General features: G+C 37.6%; 1 protein-coding gene across 1 annotated transcript in view; it reads right to left on the reverse strand.

Moving 5' to 3' along the window:
- CPE (carboxypeptidase E) overlaps positions 1-16900 on the reverse strand; it is a 95087-nt gene that overhangs the window by 24706 nt on the left and 53481 nt on the right. The window contains exons 2-3 of the mRNA XM_019744660.3: positions 4427-4623; positions 2542-2709 (exon numbers count right to left, since the gene is read on the reverse strand). Of these exons, the coding sequence (XP_019600219.3) occupies positions 2542-2709; positions 4427-4623 (365 nt within the window). The remainder of the gene's footprint in view (positions 1-2541; positions 2710-4426; positions 4624-16900) is intronic.

The raw sequence follows: 16900 nt of genomic DNA on the forward strand, positions 1-16900 counted from the left end.
CATATCATATCATATCATATCATATCATATCATATCATATTATGTTATATTATATTATATTATACCTGGTCTTATATTACAGTAAAATAAGACCAGGTCTTATATTAATTTTTGTTCCAAAAGACGCATTAGAGCTGATTGTCTGGCTAGGTCTTATTTTCGGGGAAACATGGTATGTGTCAGACTCAAATATGAATTCTAATTCCTGTAATCAAGGGATTGAAATCTAGAATCGAAGGGAAACACAGCTATATAAACAAATAATTATAATATAACGTATATAATAAGTTCCATGTAACCATAAGCACCCTACTGGAAGCATGTAGTATATACAAAGAACATAAAGGGAGGCTTAACAGCATCTGTCTGGAATAGCAGAGGCAGGCTTCACAGAAAAGGTGACATGGAAAGAAAGGAAGAGCATTCTAGACAGTTGGGACAATAACACATACGAAGACATAAAATTCTTAGAAAATGGTACGGTTAGGTAGCACAAAGGAGTTGGTGGATGACGGTATATGGAATATCAGAGCCAGATTAAGTACTAGGCCCGTCAGCAGGTACCAGGAGCCAAGGGAAAATTGAAAGATCCTGGAACTACAATAAAATGGAAAAAATTGTACTTTCCAAGTTCTGACTTAGGAAAGGTACTAGAAGCAGTTGATAACCAGAGTAGAACTGCCTGGGATAATAGAAGAGGAACTGAAAGCTGCCAATAGCAGTTCTTCTCACCTTTCCTCCATGAAGGGCTCTAGCTCTCCTCCAAGTAACTGAAAACAATGTTCAAACAATATTGGTTTGTAGGAGCACCAAATGTTTAGTGGATATGTCACCGTGTCCATCTAACCCTGAGGTTCATAACAGAAAGTACTGAGAAATTATTCTGAAATAATAATGATAGTTCTGGGTCCTGACCTTAAGTACTTTATATGTATTAACTCATTCAATCATTATAACCACCCCATGAGATAGATACTATCATCATCTCCACATTTCAGATGAAGATGTGGAGGCACAAAGTGGTTAAATAACTTTCTGAAACTCACACAGAAAAGTATGGAGCCAGGATTTGAACCAAGATGGCTCACTCCAGAGTCTCCATGCTAAATTGTCACACAATTCTGCTATATTGAGTTTTTTGGGGTTTTTTGTTTTGTTTTTGTTTTAGGGGAACAGGACTTTATTGGGGAACAGGTGTGTACTTCCAGGACTTTTTTTCCAAGTCAAGTTGTTGTCCTTTCAATCTTAGTTGTGGAGGGCGCAGCCCAGCTCCAGGTCCAGTTGCCCTTTTCTAGTTGCAGGGGGCGCAGCCCACTATCCCTTGCGGGAGTTAAACCGGCAACCTTGTGATTGAGAGGACGCACTCCAACCAACTGAGCCATCCGGGAGGCAGCTCAGCTCAAGGTGCCGTGTTCAATCTTAGTTGCAGGGGGCGGAGCCCACCATCACTTGTGGGACTCAAGGAGTTGAACCGGCAACCTTGTGGTTGAGAGCCCACTGGGCCATGTGGGATTCTAACTGGCAGCCTTCGGAGTTAGGAGCATGGACCTCCAAACGCCTGAGCCACCGGGCCAGCCCCTATATTGAGCCGTGAGAGTTGACAAGGTTTTTTAAGCAACAGAGCAATAATTTCTGTGCAAAGATCACTCTGGAGGAATTCGAGAAAACTGAATGGAGTAGGAGAAGCTGAACCCAAAGCAAGAGTAAGGGGCTACTGCTCTCATCAGAGCAGGAGATGATGGGGACCTGACCTAAAGCAATGGAGTGAGTTTACAGAGGAAGGGAAGACTGGATAGGGGTCAGGGAGGTTAAATCACTGATTTGCTAACTAATTGCTGGTGACAGCAATGAAAAACATCAAGACCGTGATGATCGGGTAAATGAGAAAACAGTGTTTTCTTAGGGAAAATATTTTATTTTGGTCATGCTGAGCTTGTGGCTCTGGGTGCCACGAGATAAAGAGACTCCAAAGCAAGTAAAATAGAGAAATAGAGCTCCATGGGTGAGCTGGAGTTAGAGATTTGGATCTGGGAGACATTAAAGGTACAGGAAAGAACGGGAACCTAGGGAAAGACATAAGGGCAGCACACAGGACCCTGAAAGCCAACATTTAAGCCAAGGTAGAAGAAACAGGAAAAGAAACCAAACAGTAATTGGAAAGGCAGTAGAAGAGGCAGGAGAAAGTGGAATTGTGCAAAGGTAGGGAGGAGAAAGTTCTGGAAAAGAAGAAAAAGATCAACAGTGTGAAATGCAATGGAGAAGCCGATCTGATGTTCTGATAAAGGGCCTTAGAAAGGGGTATGATGCCTTTCTAAGACTCTCACAACTGGCTTCCACTCTGCTATCCCCACCCCAACTCATACCCCAAATACCCTGCCCATTTCTAGGGGGCAGAACTAGTATCAAGGCTCAGCCTTTGCAGCCTTGACTTTCACAGCCGTAGTTCAATATCCAATACATGTTTTATTATGAGGAAGATACTAGAACACATTTCCTTAGGCTAGAGGACAGAACCCCAGAAAAACTTTACATTTTCTTTACCTTTGTGTTTTGATCCACAATTTTCTTCAGATTTTTCAACAGATGATTATTGGGACCACCTTCTTTCTCATTAACGTAAACTATCCTATCCAGGTCGGGGAAGTTCCGGTTCAGATCTATTCCCTGGGCATTGCTTCGACCCACAAACCAGTCCTTGAGCTCACCAGGCTAAAAACATTAGAAAAAAAAAAGTTATCAGTTAATTATTATTATTGTTGCTATGTGTTTAAGGTCTCCACTAATGATTTTAAAAATAATTTATTAAGATTAAATATTTATTATCCTCCCATAATGGCATTTTCACTACTTTAGTGATATAAACATGAAGGAGTCAGACTTAAAATAATTTTTATGGATATTTTGAAAATATTTTCAATAAATAATATTTTAAATGTTAATAATAAAAACATTTAAAAGATATTTATCATCGAATTGCAAAAAAGTCAGTATATATTAGCTGGTTAATAGATGACATGTTTCAAAGCACACCACTCTACACTAAGGTTTCAATAAAATATTCATTGCCTCTGCAAACACAGCAATCTGGTTTTCAATATTCAAGAAAATAAACTGCTAAATAAGACCAGAAGCTTAAAATGAGTTTAACATGAATTATTTATATATTAATAATAATATACCTCCCTCTTATAGTCCTCGTAAAAAAATATGAGCTCTAGATCAAAAGTTCTAGAGTTTTGTAAGTTGAGAAATTTCTGTTCAACTTTAAACCCTTCATTTCACTAATGGTATAACTGGAAATATAATGAATTTCCAATATATTCAATTATATTCCATAATGCAGATTTTTAATTTTACTATTAAGTTATATCAAATCTATGATATAGAGATAATTTCCATATTCCTGAGATCGTGTAAGCTCAGATACCTGAGACTGTGAGGAATAAAAATATATAAGATAGAAAACAGCAAGGATAATCTTTTGTCCATCTGTCTTACGGTTCTGAATATCACCTTAAAATACTAAATAATTTAATTCTCTATGTTACTAGATTTTTCTCTCACAACTTTAGAAATTTTATCAGTGTTATACTTATTTATAGAAATTCACTGTCTGGGTTTCTTACAATGTCAGGTTATTTAAACTATCAGGTTACTGGATCTTTTATTTTTAAATACAAATTGACTTCTTAACCATAGATAAACATACCAAATTATACTTTAATATGCTCCTGTAAAGTAAGGAAATTATTTCAAACAGTTGAAAAAGCCAATATAATGTCTGTTGTCCACTCCTGTCCAAACAAAAAGGGAACACATACTATATACCTTCTCTTAAAACATCATTACTTTCCAGCTTCTCTAACAATGAAAATGTACTAAATTAATTTTAGTTTAGAGATGGGAGGGTTTTTGTTGTGAGTTTGCTTTTTTTTGTTGTTTTGTTTTTTACTTTACTCATCGTACATAGACAGGATTAAATATAAACATCAGTGAAATATTGACTGGGCCCAAATCTTTGTTCCTTGGTTTCAGTAGAGGGCGCTATGACATCAGCTCATTTCGATACAGCAGTGGTATTACTCTTCAATACGTAGCAGTCAGTACACGTAGATTTTTAGGTGGAAATTTACCAAGTCACAAACATGGATGAGTGAATATGATTTAACAACACAAGAAAAACATTAATAAATGTTGACTTACTAACAACATTTTTCATGTGCAATCTCTGCTGAAGAAACTCTCACCCATCATCCCTTACCTTTTTAATTTTCTTCTTACCAGCAAGTTGGATGACATGACTTATATCCTCCACATCACCATCTGTAAGCTTTGTAATGTGAGTGCATTACTTAAAGATAAGCCCGTAGGTACAAATATACAAAATGAAGAAAGCATGCCCTGTTCTGAGCTGGCTCACACTCACCTGAGATGCTGCCTTCTCAAAGCCGTCAGGGTTCAGGGAAGGCATGATGTGGACCCGCGTGTTGTGGATCAGCTTGACGATCGTCTCGTTGCCCTTTTGGTATTCATTGCACAGGTACTGGGCCAGGAAAATGAGCAGTTCCCGTCCAACAGCCTCATTACCATGCATATTCCCAATGTATTTAAATTCAGGCTCACCTAAAAGACCAAAAACAGATAGTATTAGACACATGTTCTACAGCACCAAATAGAAGGCAAGTGACATACAGTGCCAAAAATGCTGTATAGCTACTAATGCATCACACATAGCTGACAACTTCTTTGCCCTCTAGAATTGGTGCGTAAGAAATCTTCCTTAAATAGCAAAATACTCCAAATGCCCCTTCTATTCTTCTATTTCTCTCTCCCCAGTTACACACTTGTTATGGACTGAATTGTGTCTCCCAAATTCATATGTTGAAGCCTTAACCTCCAGCATGACTGTATTTGGAGATAGAACCTTTAAGGAGGCAGTTAGGGTTCTGTAGGATCATAAGGGTGGAGCCCTAATCCAACAGGACTGGTGTCCTTATAAGAAGAGGAAGAGACCCTGGAGATCTCTCTCCTCTCTCTCTCCCCATGTGCATGGAGAAAAGGCCATGTGAGGACACAGCAAGAAGGAGGCTGCCTGTAAGCCAGGAAGAGCGGTCTTATTAGAAACCAACCCTGTTGACATCTTGATCTTGGACTTGCAGCTTCCAGAACTGTGAGAAAATAAATTAAGCCACCCAGTCTGTGGTATTTTGCTATGGCAGCCCGAGCAGGCAAACACACCACCTCGCCCCAATAACTAATAATATTAGATTGGTGCAACAGTAAGTGAGGTTTAAAAGGTTAAAAATAATTGCAAAAACCACAATTACTTTTGCACCAACATAATACATAGTGTGTGTCCTATTGGTTAATCACTGAATTTCGTATGTTTTTTCATTTAGTCTTCACCAAACACCTAAAATTAGGTACTATTATCCATCTCTATTTTAAGATGAACAAACCAAAGTTCAGACTGCTTAAGAGGCCTGACCACAGTTACACGGCCATGAAGCCAGGATTCAAATGCTTATCTTCTCATTCAGTTAAAAGGCAACGCTTTTTGTGTTTTTTTACCCATAGTGATTAAAAGCATTAACTTCTGCAGCCAGACTATGTGGGCTCAAATCCTAGCATCCATTCTTATTGGCTGGTCTTGAGCAAGTTCTTCAGCTATGTGGTTTTGTTCCCCCATCTATAAATGAGGTGGTAGATTCTACCTCATAAGGTTACTGTAAGAACTAAGTGAAATAATGAGTGTAAATGCTTAGAACAGTGCCTGGTAAAGAACAAGTGCTACGTGTTTGCTATAATTATTTTATTATTATTATTATTATTACATGAAATTATCTTGTCATTGTGAGGTGATTTAGCACACATACTCTAGTTTTCTCTTCACAACAGTCCACTAAAATGTGGAAGACAGATATTTATATCATCCTCATGGTACAAATGCAGCCCAAAGAGGACCAGTTTTGCTGAAAGGCTCAGAATTCAAACATAAATCACTGTTGCCCGTTTCTGCCGCTCTCCATTGCATTTTAGCAGGAGTGAAAAAAAATTGCAGAGCAGAACAGCAAAGTAATTTTAGTTAATCCTGTTCTTCTGCTCCTTTCTGCTTCACCCATCCATCCCACAGGCCCCATTTCTGCATTGCAAAGGATTCTCCCCTTTACAGAATCACTAGGACTGCTCACTCCTGGTAAAAGAAAAGAAGTTGGAATTATTTTTCTCCTGGAAATATGTTATCTAAGTATTCCTTGCATGAGGTTCCTGAGTGTGTGATTTCAGTGATTGTGAACCACAGAAAAGCACGTCCTGTGTGACCGACCTCTCCGCCTGAGCTTAAATTAATCTTAATCTAAGGATAAGATGGGAGCAGGATCAGTGCTATTTATATGCTCCTCATTTTTTACTTTCAGGGAAAGTCTCTAATAAAACTACCTCCTAGAGACTTACCCAGAAGGTATGTGAGAAGAGATGATTTCATGGCTTCTGATTTCAGAAGTCATTAAGAACCTTCTTCCTTTCCGTCATATCCCCGTGCTTTATACCTCCCCCTTACAGGATGCATTCGTTTGATTGAGACACAGGAGAAACTGGAGCCGTCCATTAAGAAAATAGAGACACGATAGCCCGAGGAATAGCAGAAGCCTGCTTCGCAAAGTTATTTGAGAAGATTGCAGTGTGGAGGCATTCCGCTCCTGCTCCCTACGTAACCCAACACAGCTTTGAAGCTTCAGTCACTCAAAAGAGCTTGGTCCACAACCAATAAGAGAAGATGAGCACCCTGAGATTTTTCTATTACTTCTCTAGATTTAAAAAAAATCTTTACTCATCTAAAAGAGAAACAGCAAATTCATAGTCACTGAGCGCCCTGCCCTCCCCGCCCCCACCACCACTACCTCCACCACCACTGCCAATGCTTTGTTTGGTGGTCACAGTATATTTTGTATTTGAATTTGAACACTTTGGGATCCATCATGCTCTCCCAGTTCTGCCACAAGTAGCATCACTCCCTATTCTGCTTCACTTACTCATGTTTGCAACTCCTAATTTTCAAATTCGGAAAATTTCCAGTATGGTTTTGCCTCTTCACCTTTGTAGGAAATTGCTCTCAGGAACAAATGTCCCCCAATATGTCTATTATATTTGTGAGGGACCGTAATAACAATGACAATAGCAATGCTGTCGGTTTACATGAAGATAGGACTGTAAAGGTCATTTTATAGAAGATAGTAATGCATGGAAATAAAATACAGAGCACATGTGGCTTAGCAAAAGAAACGGCAAGTGTATTTTTATCTTCCTCTGACTTCAGGAGTAAATTAGATTGCTAGATAGTGCTATGGTCAGAATACAGAAGGGCTGTATTCTGTTAAGCCTGCTATTATGTCCTGTGAGATGGAGAAGAGCTACAGCTTAAATATGAGGTGTGATCAAAAAATACAGTGAATGCTGCTGCTCATAACACTAAGGTGATGTTAATTGTATTTTCTGACCTTGATGGAATTGTGTGAGCTGAGTTTGTACCCAGGAACACTACGGTGAACTCTGAATATTATAAGGGCTTATTAGAGCATTTAAGAAACTATGTGCATAGAAAATGGCCTGAGAACTGGGCAAACGGTTTCATCCCCCATCATGACAACGCTCCGTGTCACACATCACTCCTGGTATGGCAATTTCTGTTAAGTAAAAACATTGTGGTGTGTCCTCATCCACCTTATTCACTGGATCTGGCACTGTGCAACTTCTGGCTCTTCCCCAAACTCAAAATGACCATGAAAAGAAAATGTTTTGAATCGATTCAGGACATAGAGGCAGCCACAACAGCAACTAAAGACACTAACGAAAGAGGACTTCCAGAACTGCTTTGGAAAGTGGTTAGAACAATGGGACAAGTGTGTTCAAAGCAAGGGGGAGTATTTTGAGGGGGATTAATGACAATGTGCCTTTTACTGTAATACATTTTTTATTTAAACATTCATCATATTTCTTCATCACATTTCGTATGTATGCAAATCCCAGTGTCAGACACTGTAAGGGACCCAAAAGCAAATAAAGCAGCATTCCTAAACTCAAAAAATGTAGGGTCTGCAGGAGAACACAGACGTGCACAGGGCAGCGTTCGGGAGTGAGGCAACGATGAAGGAATGTTGGATTTGTAAACACCCAGCTTCAAGGTTCGAAACTGGAATATTCCTACCGTCTCTATGGCCCCTCTCTAGCCCTTTGCCCTCCAAAAGCCAGTTATCTTTTCAAAACACAACCCCCATCAGGTCCCCTCTACCTAAAAATCCATTAGCTAACTTCCATGTGCATTCACCATAAATCCCAAAATTTCTCTACAAGATTTTTAACTCCCGCATGGTCTGGCCGGATCCAGCTCTCTGCCTCCTGGGGCACCATCTTAGTCTTTCAGGCATGCTTCCTTCATCCACAGGGCTCTTGCCTATGGTGCTCTCTACTTCTCACACACACATCTTGCCCCCATATCCTTCTGATCATGGATTAGTATGGTTTTCTCAGAGTATGTCTGGTCTAAGTCCAGTTCCTTTGTTATTTTTAACACCTCAGTTTGAAAACATACATTAATCAGTGTGATGCCTTGTTTAATTCTCCTCCCCCAGACTGTATGGTCTATTAGTACTGGAATGGTATCTATTTTAGCTCACTAATGTAGCACTCATGCTTAATGTAGACTCAGAAACATTCTGAGTACAATAAGTAGCAATTAAATAAATTCATGAGTAAAGGAGTAAATGAATGGTCTTGCTTTTAAATCTCATCCTCCCAGCAACATGCCATTGGGCTGCAGGTGCAGTCATGGCTGTCTGAACACCTTTCAGGAACAGTGAAGGGAGTAAATGAATAACTGAAGGGGACTGGAGGTAGTTTCAGGGGGCCCACACTTCATGGGGAATATTTAAAGGTCTCAATGCTTGTTGTTGTATTGACATTCCCAGGCAGGAATGAAAATTCTTCTTTGGGAATGAAGGCAGCAAGCAGTGTCGTGAATAGCTGATTTCCCAGGACGATGATTAATCTCCACGGTCACAAGAGAACCACAAAAGCTCTTTAGGCAAACAGCTATTTTTATTGTAACGTCTAAACTAAGGGTTCTGAAGAGACTTTGCCTTCAGAATCCTTAATCCAGAAAAAGAGATAACACTGAAGACTTTGGACTTTGAAAAAACCTCTGTGTCAACTTAGGAGGGACCACTTTTCATCATCACTTAATTTTCTTGTCTGCGGCTACACAGAGTTTACAACAATTTGTTCAATGGATGACATATGTATTCCTGTTTACAGTGTCTTCCTAGAGCAAACCTCAGGTTTAGCAGGTGCGTCATTCCTTGTGGATACAATTGGTAACGCACACGTACCATGCTTATCTCTCTCCTAGCAACGAGAAGAAGAGGCAGCGAGAATTTATTGTCAGTACACTTGAGGATGGTTATTTTTACATTCATCTTACTTTCCTCACTCACTATCTAATTCATTTTCCTTTTTCCACAGGAGTTACCCTGAGTTCCTGATCCTGCAACAGAGGGAACATCATATTTGCACAGGGTGCATTGCATAGGCTCAGGAAGTACACTTTCCCTGTTGCATCCATTTTTCCACAATGTCGTGTAACTATCTGTTTTCCAGTTACTTCACAGGGCACACAATTATCAGTCAAGCCATGGCTAAAAGATAATCACCTCACAAACCAAATCCAGCCTGGCTGCGCCGAGTTTCTATCTTTTTCATCTGTATCACAAAACATTTAATATACCTGACTGGATTTGTATTCTCATCAGAACAAGGTAAGAATAACTTACACGTTTTTAAAGATAAGATCCAAAGTATTACTGAAGTTGGAAATAAGTCAATAAATTCCAAACCAAAGCAGACAAGTGATTTTAATTTCCATATTTGTAGCTCTTACTTTGTCCCAATTGTGTATTATGGTGATTTCAAATAACTAAATCAGTAAAAGAAAAAAAAAACTTAAAGAAATTTCCATTCCTTATATATAAAATGTAAGTATTTTACACCCCGGAAACCCACACCCCTCAGGCTTAGCATGTGAGTAAAGTTTGAAATGGATGGCAGATTAGCAAAGCCCCCAAATAGTAGGAATTAATGACCTTAAAGTGACCAGAAAGTCCCTAAAGCAGAAGTCTACAGGCCCAATAGACTGAGCCTGAGAAAAATAATCAAATAAAGAGGCAAAAGTGAAAAATAATACTGTCTGCCTTTCCCACAAAAAGGGAACTACTTCACCCCTTGATTTATTTGCCCCAAGGGTCAGCCTGTCTGTCTGTCTAGTATTTTCTCCTCTTGTAAATAGCTGTGTAGGTATTGATCAGAAAACCTTTAAGGGCTCTTTCAAACCTTAGAATCAATTATTCAATAACCTCTATATGGGAAGAAAACAGCAGAGGGAAACTATCTAATGAAAAATGAGATAAATGTGAACGTGGGTTGTAAGTTGTGAAACTCTACATAAATGTAGCATCTTTATTTAGAACAAATAAGTAGGTTAAAGGTGTTTGACAAAAGAACTTTTTTAAAAAAATTATAGCAAAATTATTGAAATGCAATATTATATATTAGTTTCAGATGTACAACATAGTGATTTGACATTTACATACCTTACAAAGTGCTCACTGTGATAAGTCTGGTAACCATCTGTCATTAAACAAACTTATTACTCTATTATTGACTGTATTCCCTATGCTGTACATTACATCCTCATGATTTGGATGAAAAAGAAAGAACTTGATCATAATAATAGAACACTTCCACCTTTTATTCTATAAATAGAGATGAAACTCACATTGAGACGAATCTATTTTTTCTCTACCATCAAATTATTGCAAAAATATAAATCCCCTAACCCACTTGAAAAGTATATACTTAACTCACTGATTACACAAATCTCAGAGCTGGTGACAATTTCAAAATACATGTTCCTGGTACATGTAATGTACTAAACACATTGCTGTATTAACTCTAGTATCTAAAAAAAAAACCCGTTTCTCAAAGATATCATGGTAAAATATGCACATAACCAATGATTCTGAGAAACAGACAAATACCTAAAGAAGCAGCACAATCACTGAACTGATTTGATTCACAAATGACTATGCAAGCAAGTTGGAAACATCTTTGGAACAGATGGGCCTTTAAATCAATGATCTCCCTGCCTCAGTGGTAAACCTGCGGTTCAGACATTAGTGCTACTAATAGTTTCCACTTGTCGGACATTCTAACATATAGCCTGTAAATCATTCTTGCAGAATGAACCTTGCAAGTGTCCTAGAACTTGTCAATAAGGACATCTTAACTGGCTCATGTTTTAGCACATCTTAGCAGCCTAAAATGCTAAGCATATTCCAAAAAGAAATGTGGATCTCCAGGGACCAAATAAACAATGGAGGTTATAAAAATAGATTCCTCTTCTATCTAACAGACAGGAGAAAATAAAGAAGGGAGGGATGAAAGAAACAAAGGACAGGCAGAAGAATAAAAACTGCTACAGGAGAAATTACAGAGTACAGAAGATTATATGATCTCCCCTGGCTTCCTCCTTCAGTCATATTTTAGAATAACTAAATTAACATGATATCTTGAAAGTGAAATCTTCCTTCATCTGATTTTTAATCGGCAAGCCAAAACTGAGTACATTCCAGAACTGTTCCACAGAGATACATTACAGAACTATTTTTGAAAATACTAATTATGTATTAGCCACTATATATAATTTTAAAGTTCTCTCACATTAAATGTAGACTGTTTCTAGTACAATCCTAATTGAAGAAAGAGGGGTAAACAAAAGAAGAGCAGATATTTATAGCTTTATAAGTCTGTACAACGTCCAAGTTTCATTATTAACAAATACCCTCCATTTTTTGAAATTAAAACATTTGTTTTCACACAAGTATGCTGGAAACATTTTACAAATATCCATATACAATGATGTGATGGTAAATGTTTAACAACCAGCTCTGATCTGTGGCACTTTCCAATTTCCATGGTGTAACCACTTCCACCATAGCCAATATGAAGCTATCTACGTAAGTTCAATTGGCTCACAAATTTTCTGAAAATTAAAAATAGGTCTCATAAGCCAGTACAAGCCTACTCCAGCGTACCACTACAGATGGAGAGCAGTTATTTGAGATACATAGCTTCCAGTTTCTTCATAGGTTCTCCAAAAGGGAAATCTGAGGTCTAAGAAATCTGAAGTTTTCAAACACATTATAAAAAATATAATCAAACCATCCTCTATCCTACTACCTTTCTTTATGTTTAATTTTATGCATGAAGAAAAAAAAAGAGGTTTACTTTTTTTTTCTTGTATTGAGATGGAGATTTTTTTTTTTTTCTTGTATTGAGATGGAGATGTTTTTCCAAAGCCCTGCACAATTATCCATTCAATTTAGAGGGAAGGAAAGGTAAGAGGAGGAGGGAACTTTTTCTGACTGAGTTAATTACCCTAGCAGGATAATATCACCCCTTGCTCTAAAACTAGTTATAATAAATCAATTAATTTTTTTTTCTTTCAACCTATTAAATAGTTATTCTAAAATATTTATGAGCAGTTTCAGGTATTCAAAATTTGTTCTAGTCTTCCTACCATCTTGACCTGTAAGGCCATCTTCACAATGGAAAAGACAATGTAATACCTGCCCACACATAGAAATTCGTAATTTTTTTTAAAATCACAGAAATTAGTTATTTAAAATTACTCATGTGAAACACTTCCTAATTACGACCTAAGGAAAAACTGCCTACAGAAGCCTTTAGATTCACGGAAACTTGGACTTCTTTAAGAACATCATGATATAAACACAGAGAAGTTTTAATATAGGAGTCAGATAAGGCAGAGATTATTTTAGTGATGTAGTTTCGTGATTGGAAATTTTCCTGTACATATTAATCACCTGGAAAGACAGGATTATTTTTTAATTACTGTAATAGTTATGGACTATATCTAAGTATGCCTTTCTGCATTTAGTAAAGGTAGTGTTTGGACCTTAAAGCGTCTTTTAGAAGTATTAATTTCTAATTAGATAACTCTCTTAGAAGAGTCTTTTGTCCTTTATGAGTGTTCTTATCAAATAAAATAAAATGCAAAGATCAATTTATCTCAAAGGCCAAGAACAGAATAGAGTTAAATGAACTGACACTAGAAGAGGGGGAGAGAAAAACATAGACTCTGGGCTCTGACAATTGATTATGATTCAGGTCTTTGCTGATTCTCTCATTAACATATATGGTTGTGATCTGGGTGTTTATTTTGGAAAATAATGCCCATGAGGAGTTCATTTTGTAGCTTGAGAAGTTTAGGTGCAGCATCAAGTTTCTGAAGGTTGAGATTTCAGTTTCCGAAGGTTGTTATGTGGGCAAGGATTTGATTCATTCTGCAAAACTCCAGAGAACAAAACTGTAATCAGTAACTAGAAGGTACAAAGAGAGCATTTAGCGCAACTGAAGAACAAACTTTCTCTCAGCTAGAGTTAGTGAAAGACGAAATGGCTACTTTGAAGTCCTTCACTCCGCTACAAGGTACAAAGGTAACTCCCAGACGCACTGTAGAGGATAAACCGATGGATAATCTGTTAAACATCGTATCATTCCAGAGAAACAGGGCCTAATGTCTTTTCTTTGACAAACTATTGATAGCCAAGCTGCTAAATGAGTCCTATACAAACCAGTTCTCAATAAATGTTAGTTGACAATTTTCATTGCTCTCTGAAACAAAGACAAAATGGTAGATCATCACAGTGAACTAAGGCATGATTACAAAAAGCAATGGAAAAACACAAGTCCATCTCCCCCAATCACCTCTCTATATGCCCATGAATGAACAGCTCAGCCTATGTGAAAGGTGAATAGATGAGAGGATGAGCAACGATGATGTCATCAGAACCCATGTGGATGGAAAATGCCAAGCATTTCTAGCAGACATGGATGAATGAAGGAAAAACACTTCAGTTTGCTATGAAGCAGAAAAAGTGGTAGCAACACTAACTACCTAAAATAAAATCAGCAACGTAAAAGCTTAGTTGAACAATCTCTTCCCAGAAACTCCTTGGAACTGTCTTTTTAATTCTCTCGGGAGAAGGTAACTCAAAAGACAAATTGATTTGTCAAAACATTTTCAGGATGTTATTTTTTTCAACATCATAACTAAAGACTTGCAGCACTAAACATACACCAGTCTCAGAAGCAATAGGCGACACAATAGAATCTTTTTAAAGGACAGTAAATGGCCAAATAGAGCTCCTGAATCTTTCTGCATCCTTTAGCACTAGAAAGGCAGGACTAGCTGGTGAGGATTCCCCCTGGGAGGGCTGGGTCTACTCCAGATCTCCCTCCAGGGGATATTCCACACCAGGGTATACATGAACTATCCTCTTTTGTTCAAAGTTTTTAAAGAAAATTGTGCTGACTTAAAACTCTCCATGTTAGAATCATGTGTGCACTGCTTATTCGTAAGAGTTTTTTGAGCTCCTCTCCCAGAGATGACACTTCAAAAGGTGTGAGAGGGGGCAAGAGCATTTGTATTTTTTAAAGGATTGAGAGGAAATTCAGTTGCCCTTCCAAGACGGAGAAAGAAGGATTTTGGAGGTAAGTGCAGGGAAAGCCTAGTTATGGGGAGTTGTTCAATGACACCAGCAGACAGTTGGGAATTCTAACGGATGAGGGTCAATGGGATACAGACTGAGTAGGGTGAAGGTTCTTAATTTGTGGGTCATGGACTTTTTGAGAATTTTACTTAAACAAAACTATGAATCATTTTCCTTCACATTTGCCAAAAATTGGGCATGAGTGCTACATTAGTGAGCTAAAATAGATACCATTCCAGTACTAATAGACCATACAGTCTTGGGGAGGAGAATTAAACAAGGCATCACACTGATTAATGTATATTTTCAAACTGAGGTGTTAAAAATAACAAAGGAGCCTTATATTAAACATATATAAGTCAGAATCAGGAAAGAAGGAAATCGCAGCCACCATAAATATCAACATACTCGTATATCTCTTACACAGGCTTTTTTTCTGATCCCAGACAAATAGGAGACTATTGCATGTCTTTCCTTACTGCAAATAAAACACAGCAGCGTGGGTGCAACAAAGCACTGTTTTTCACAAAGTTGGCGGGTTGGGGAGCATGGACTTACGTGAAACAGACTTGGGTTTGAATTTCAAGTCTAACATGACATATCTAACCTTGAGCAAGTAACCCCTTTCCCTAGTCTTAGTATTCTTTTCTGTAAATTGGATTACTAAACTCTCTTTTGTTGAGCGGTTGAGAGGATTAAATGAGAAAATATATAGACAGGTAAGGCATTTTGCATCACACTCAACAGCTAGTAGGTAACCGATCAATAGATATAATATGCCCATGGCTCACACTATTACCATTATATCAACAATCTTCCCTAGTCAAGACATATAGAAGCTTCGAACAGGATTATGAAGTGCCCCTGTGATCTTTCTATGGAACCTAAGCGGTTTGGAAAATTAACCAGTCCTTCCAAGAGTATAGATAGTAATATCAGCCTAATGTCTCCCTATCCCATATGGCAGGCTCCTCAAACTCGGATATGCACGTGAATCCCCTAAAGATCCTATTAAAATGCAGGTTGCAATTCAGCAGATCTGGAGCAGAGCCTGAGAGCCTGAAGCTCCAATAAGCTCCCAAGGGATACCATACTGCTGGCATGTGGACCACACTTTGAGTGTAGAAAGACTATTTAGAACCTCCAAAATCAAGAATGGAAGAAAGAGAGCGAGACAGACTGACTTTTAAATAATAAAAGAACTCTTTAGAAACTTGAGTGTTTTTTCTTATTGTTGGCTCACTCCAACCTACTTGAGCACCCAAAGGCACACAGCATAATTTTGGAGACCACTATGTGGCCTCAGGTTGAGATTCACTATAAATGCTAAACTGCATGCCCCAAATAATGTATATTGAACACAATGTTAAATGCAGGAAGATGGTAGAATATTATAGTCCTTACTGAAATAACCCTATAATGCTCCCAAACGATTCAGATTACAGGAAAGTATATTGCTCTTCTCAATTTTAAATTCGATATTTAAAATTTAAATATACATTAAATAGTTATGCATGGTTCTGCATTTTTAATGTAGTTCTGAATAAATTATGAGTAATCATGGATTCTTATAGGCTAGGTACTATCATATTTTGTTTATAGATCTCTCACTAAAGTACTTTCAAGATTTTTACTGATTGCAACTATTCTAATTTTCTCTCCCACTCCATCTCACCCATCTTCTGCTACTCTTTTATTTATTTCTTCAGCACTAAGCCCTTTAGAGAATTTCTTTTTCAATGACGGGGAGAGGGTAGCAAAATGAGGGAGAAAATCTCATATAAGGTTAAGCATATAATTAAATACACACTGCCCTCAACAAAGCCTAGAGATTTCTGATCTTATATTTATTAGTTTGTATTAGTATTTCATCTGCCCCTTCCCTTAGTGATTCTTTAATGTTAATTCAATAAATATTCTATATACATTCAAAAATGAAAAGAATATTGAAATGTTTTGCTAAATAAAATTTAAACCACCTGACTTCAATGAAGAAATAAAAATTTACTAAATATGAACTAATCGTCTTTAATTTCATGCAAGCCCCAAGTAAATAATATCTACAATCCCAAAATGTCAACGTAAAATTTTATGCTAAACTTTGTCATTGTTTTTGCTAACAAGTTCATGATTCTTTTAAAGCTATTCAAGATTATGTATTTGGATGATTTGAGATATCTTGTAAAAACATTGTTCTTATTAAAACATATGAATTCAATTTCCATTGACTCAACCCCTATCAGTAAAGCTGTATATCTTTCTTCACATAGGAGTTG

The sequence above is a fragment of the Rhinolophus sinicus genome, chromosome 15 (assembly GCF_057876585.1).
Source record: "Rhinolophus sinicus isolate RSI-liver-muscle chromosome 15, RSI-T2T, whole genome shotgun sequence".
Lineage (NCBI taxonomy): Eukaryota > Metazoa > Chordata > Mammalia > Chiroptera > Rhinolophidae > Rhinolophus > Rhinolophus sinicus.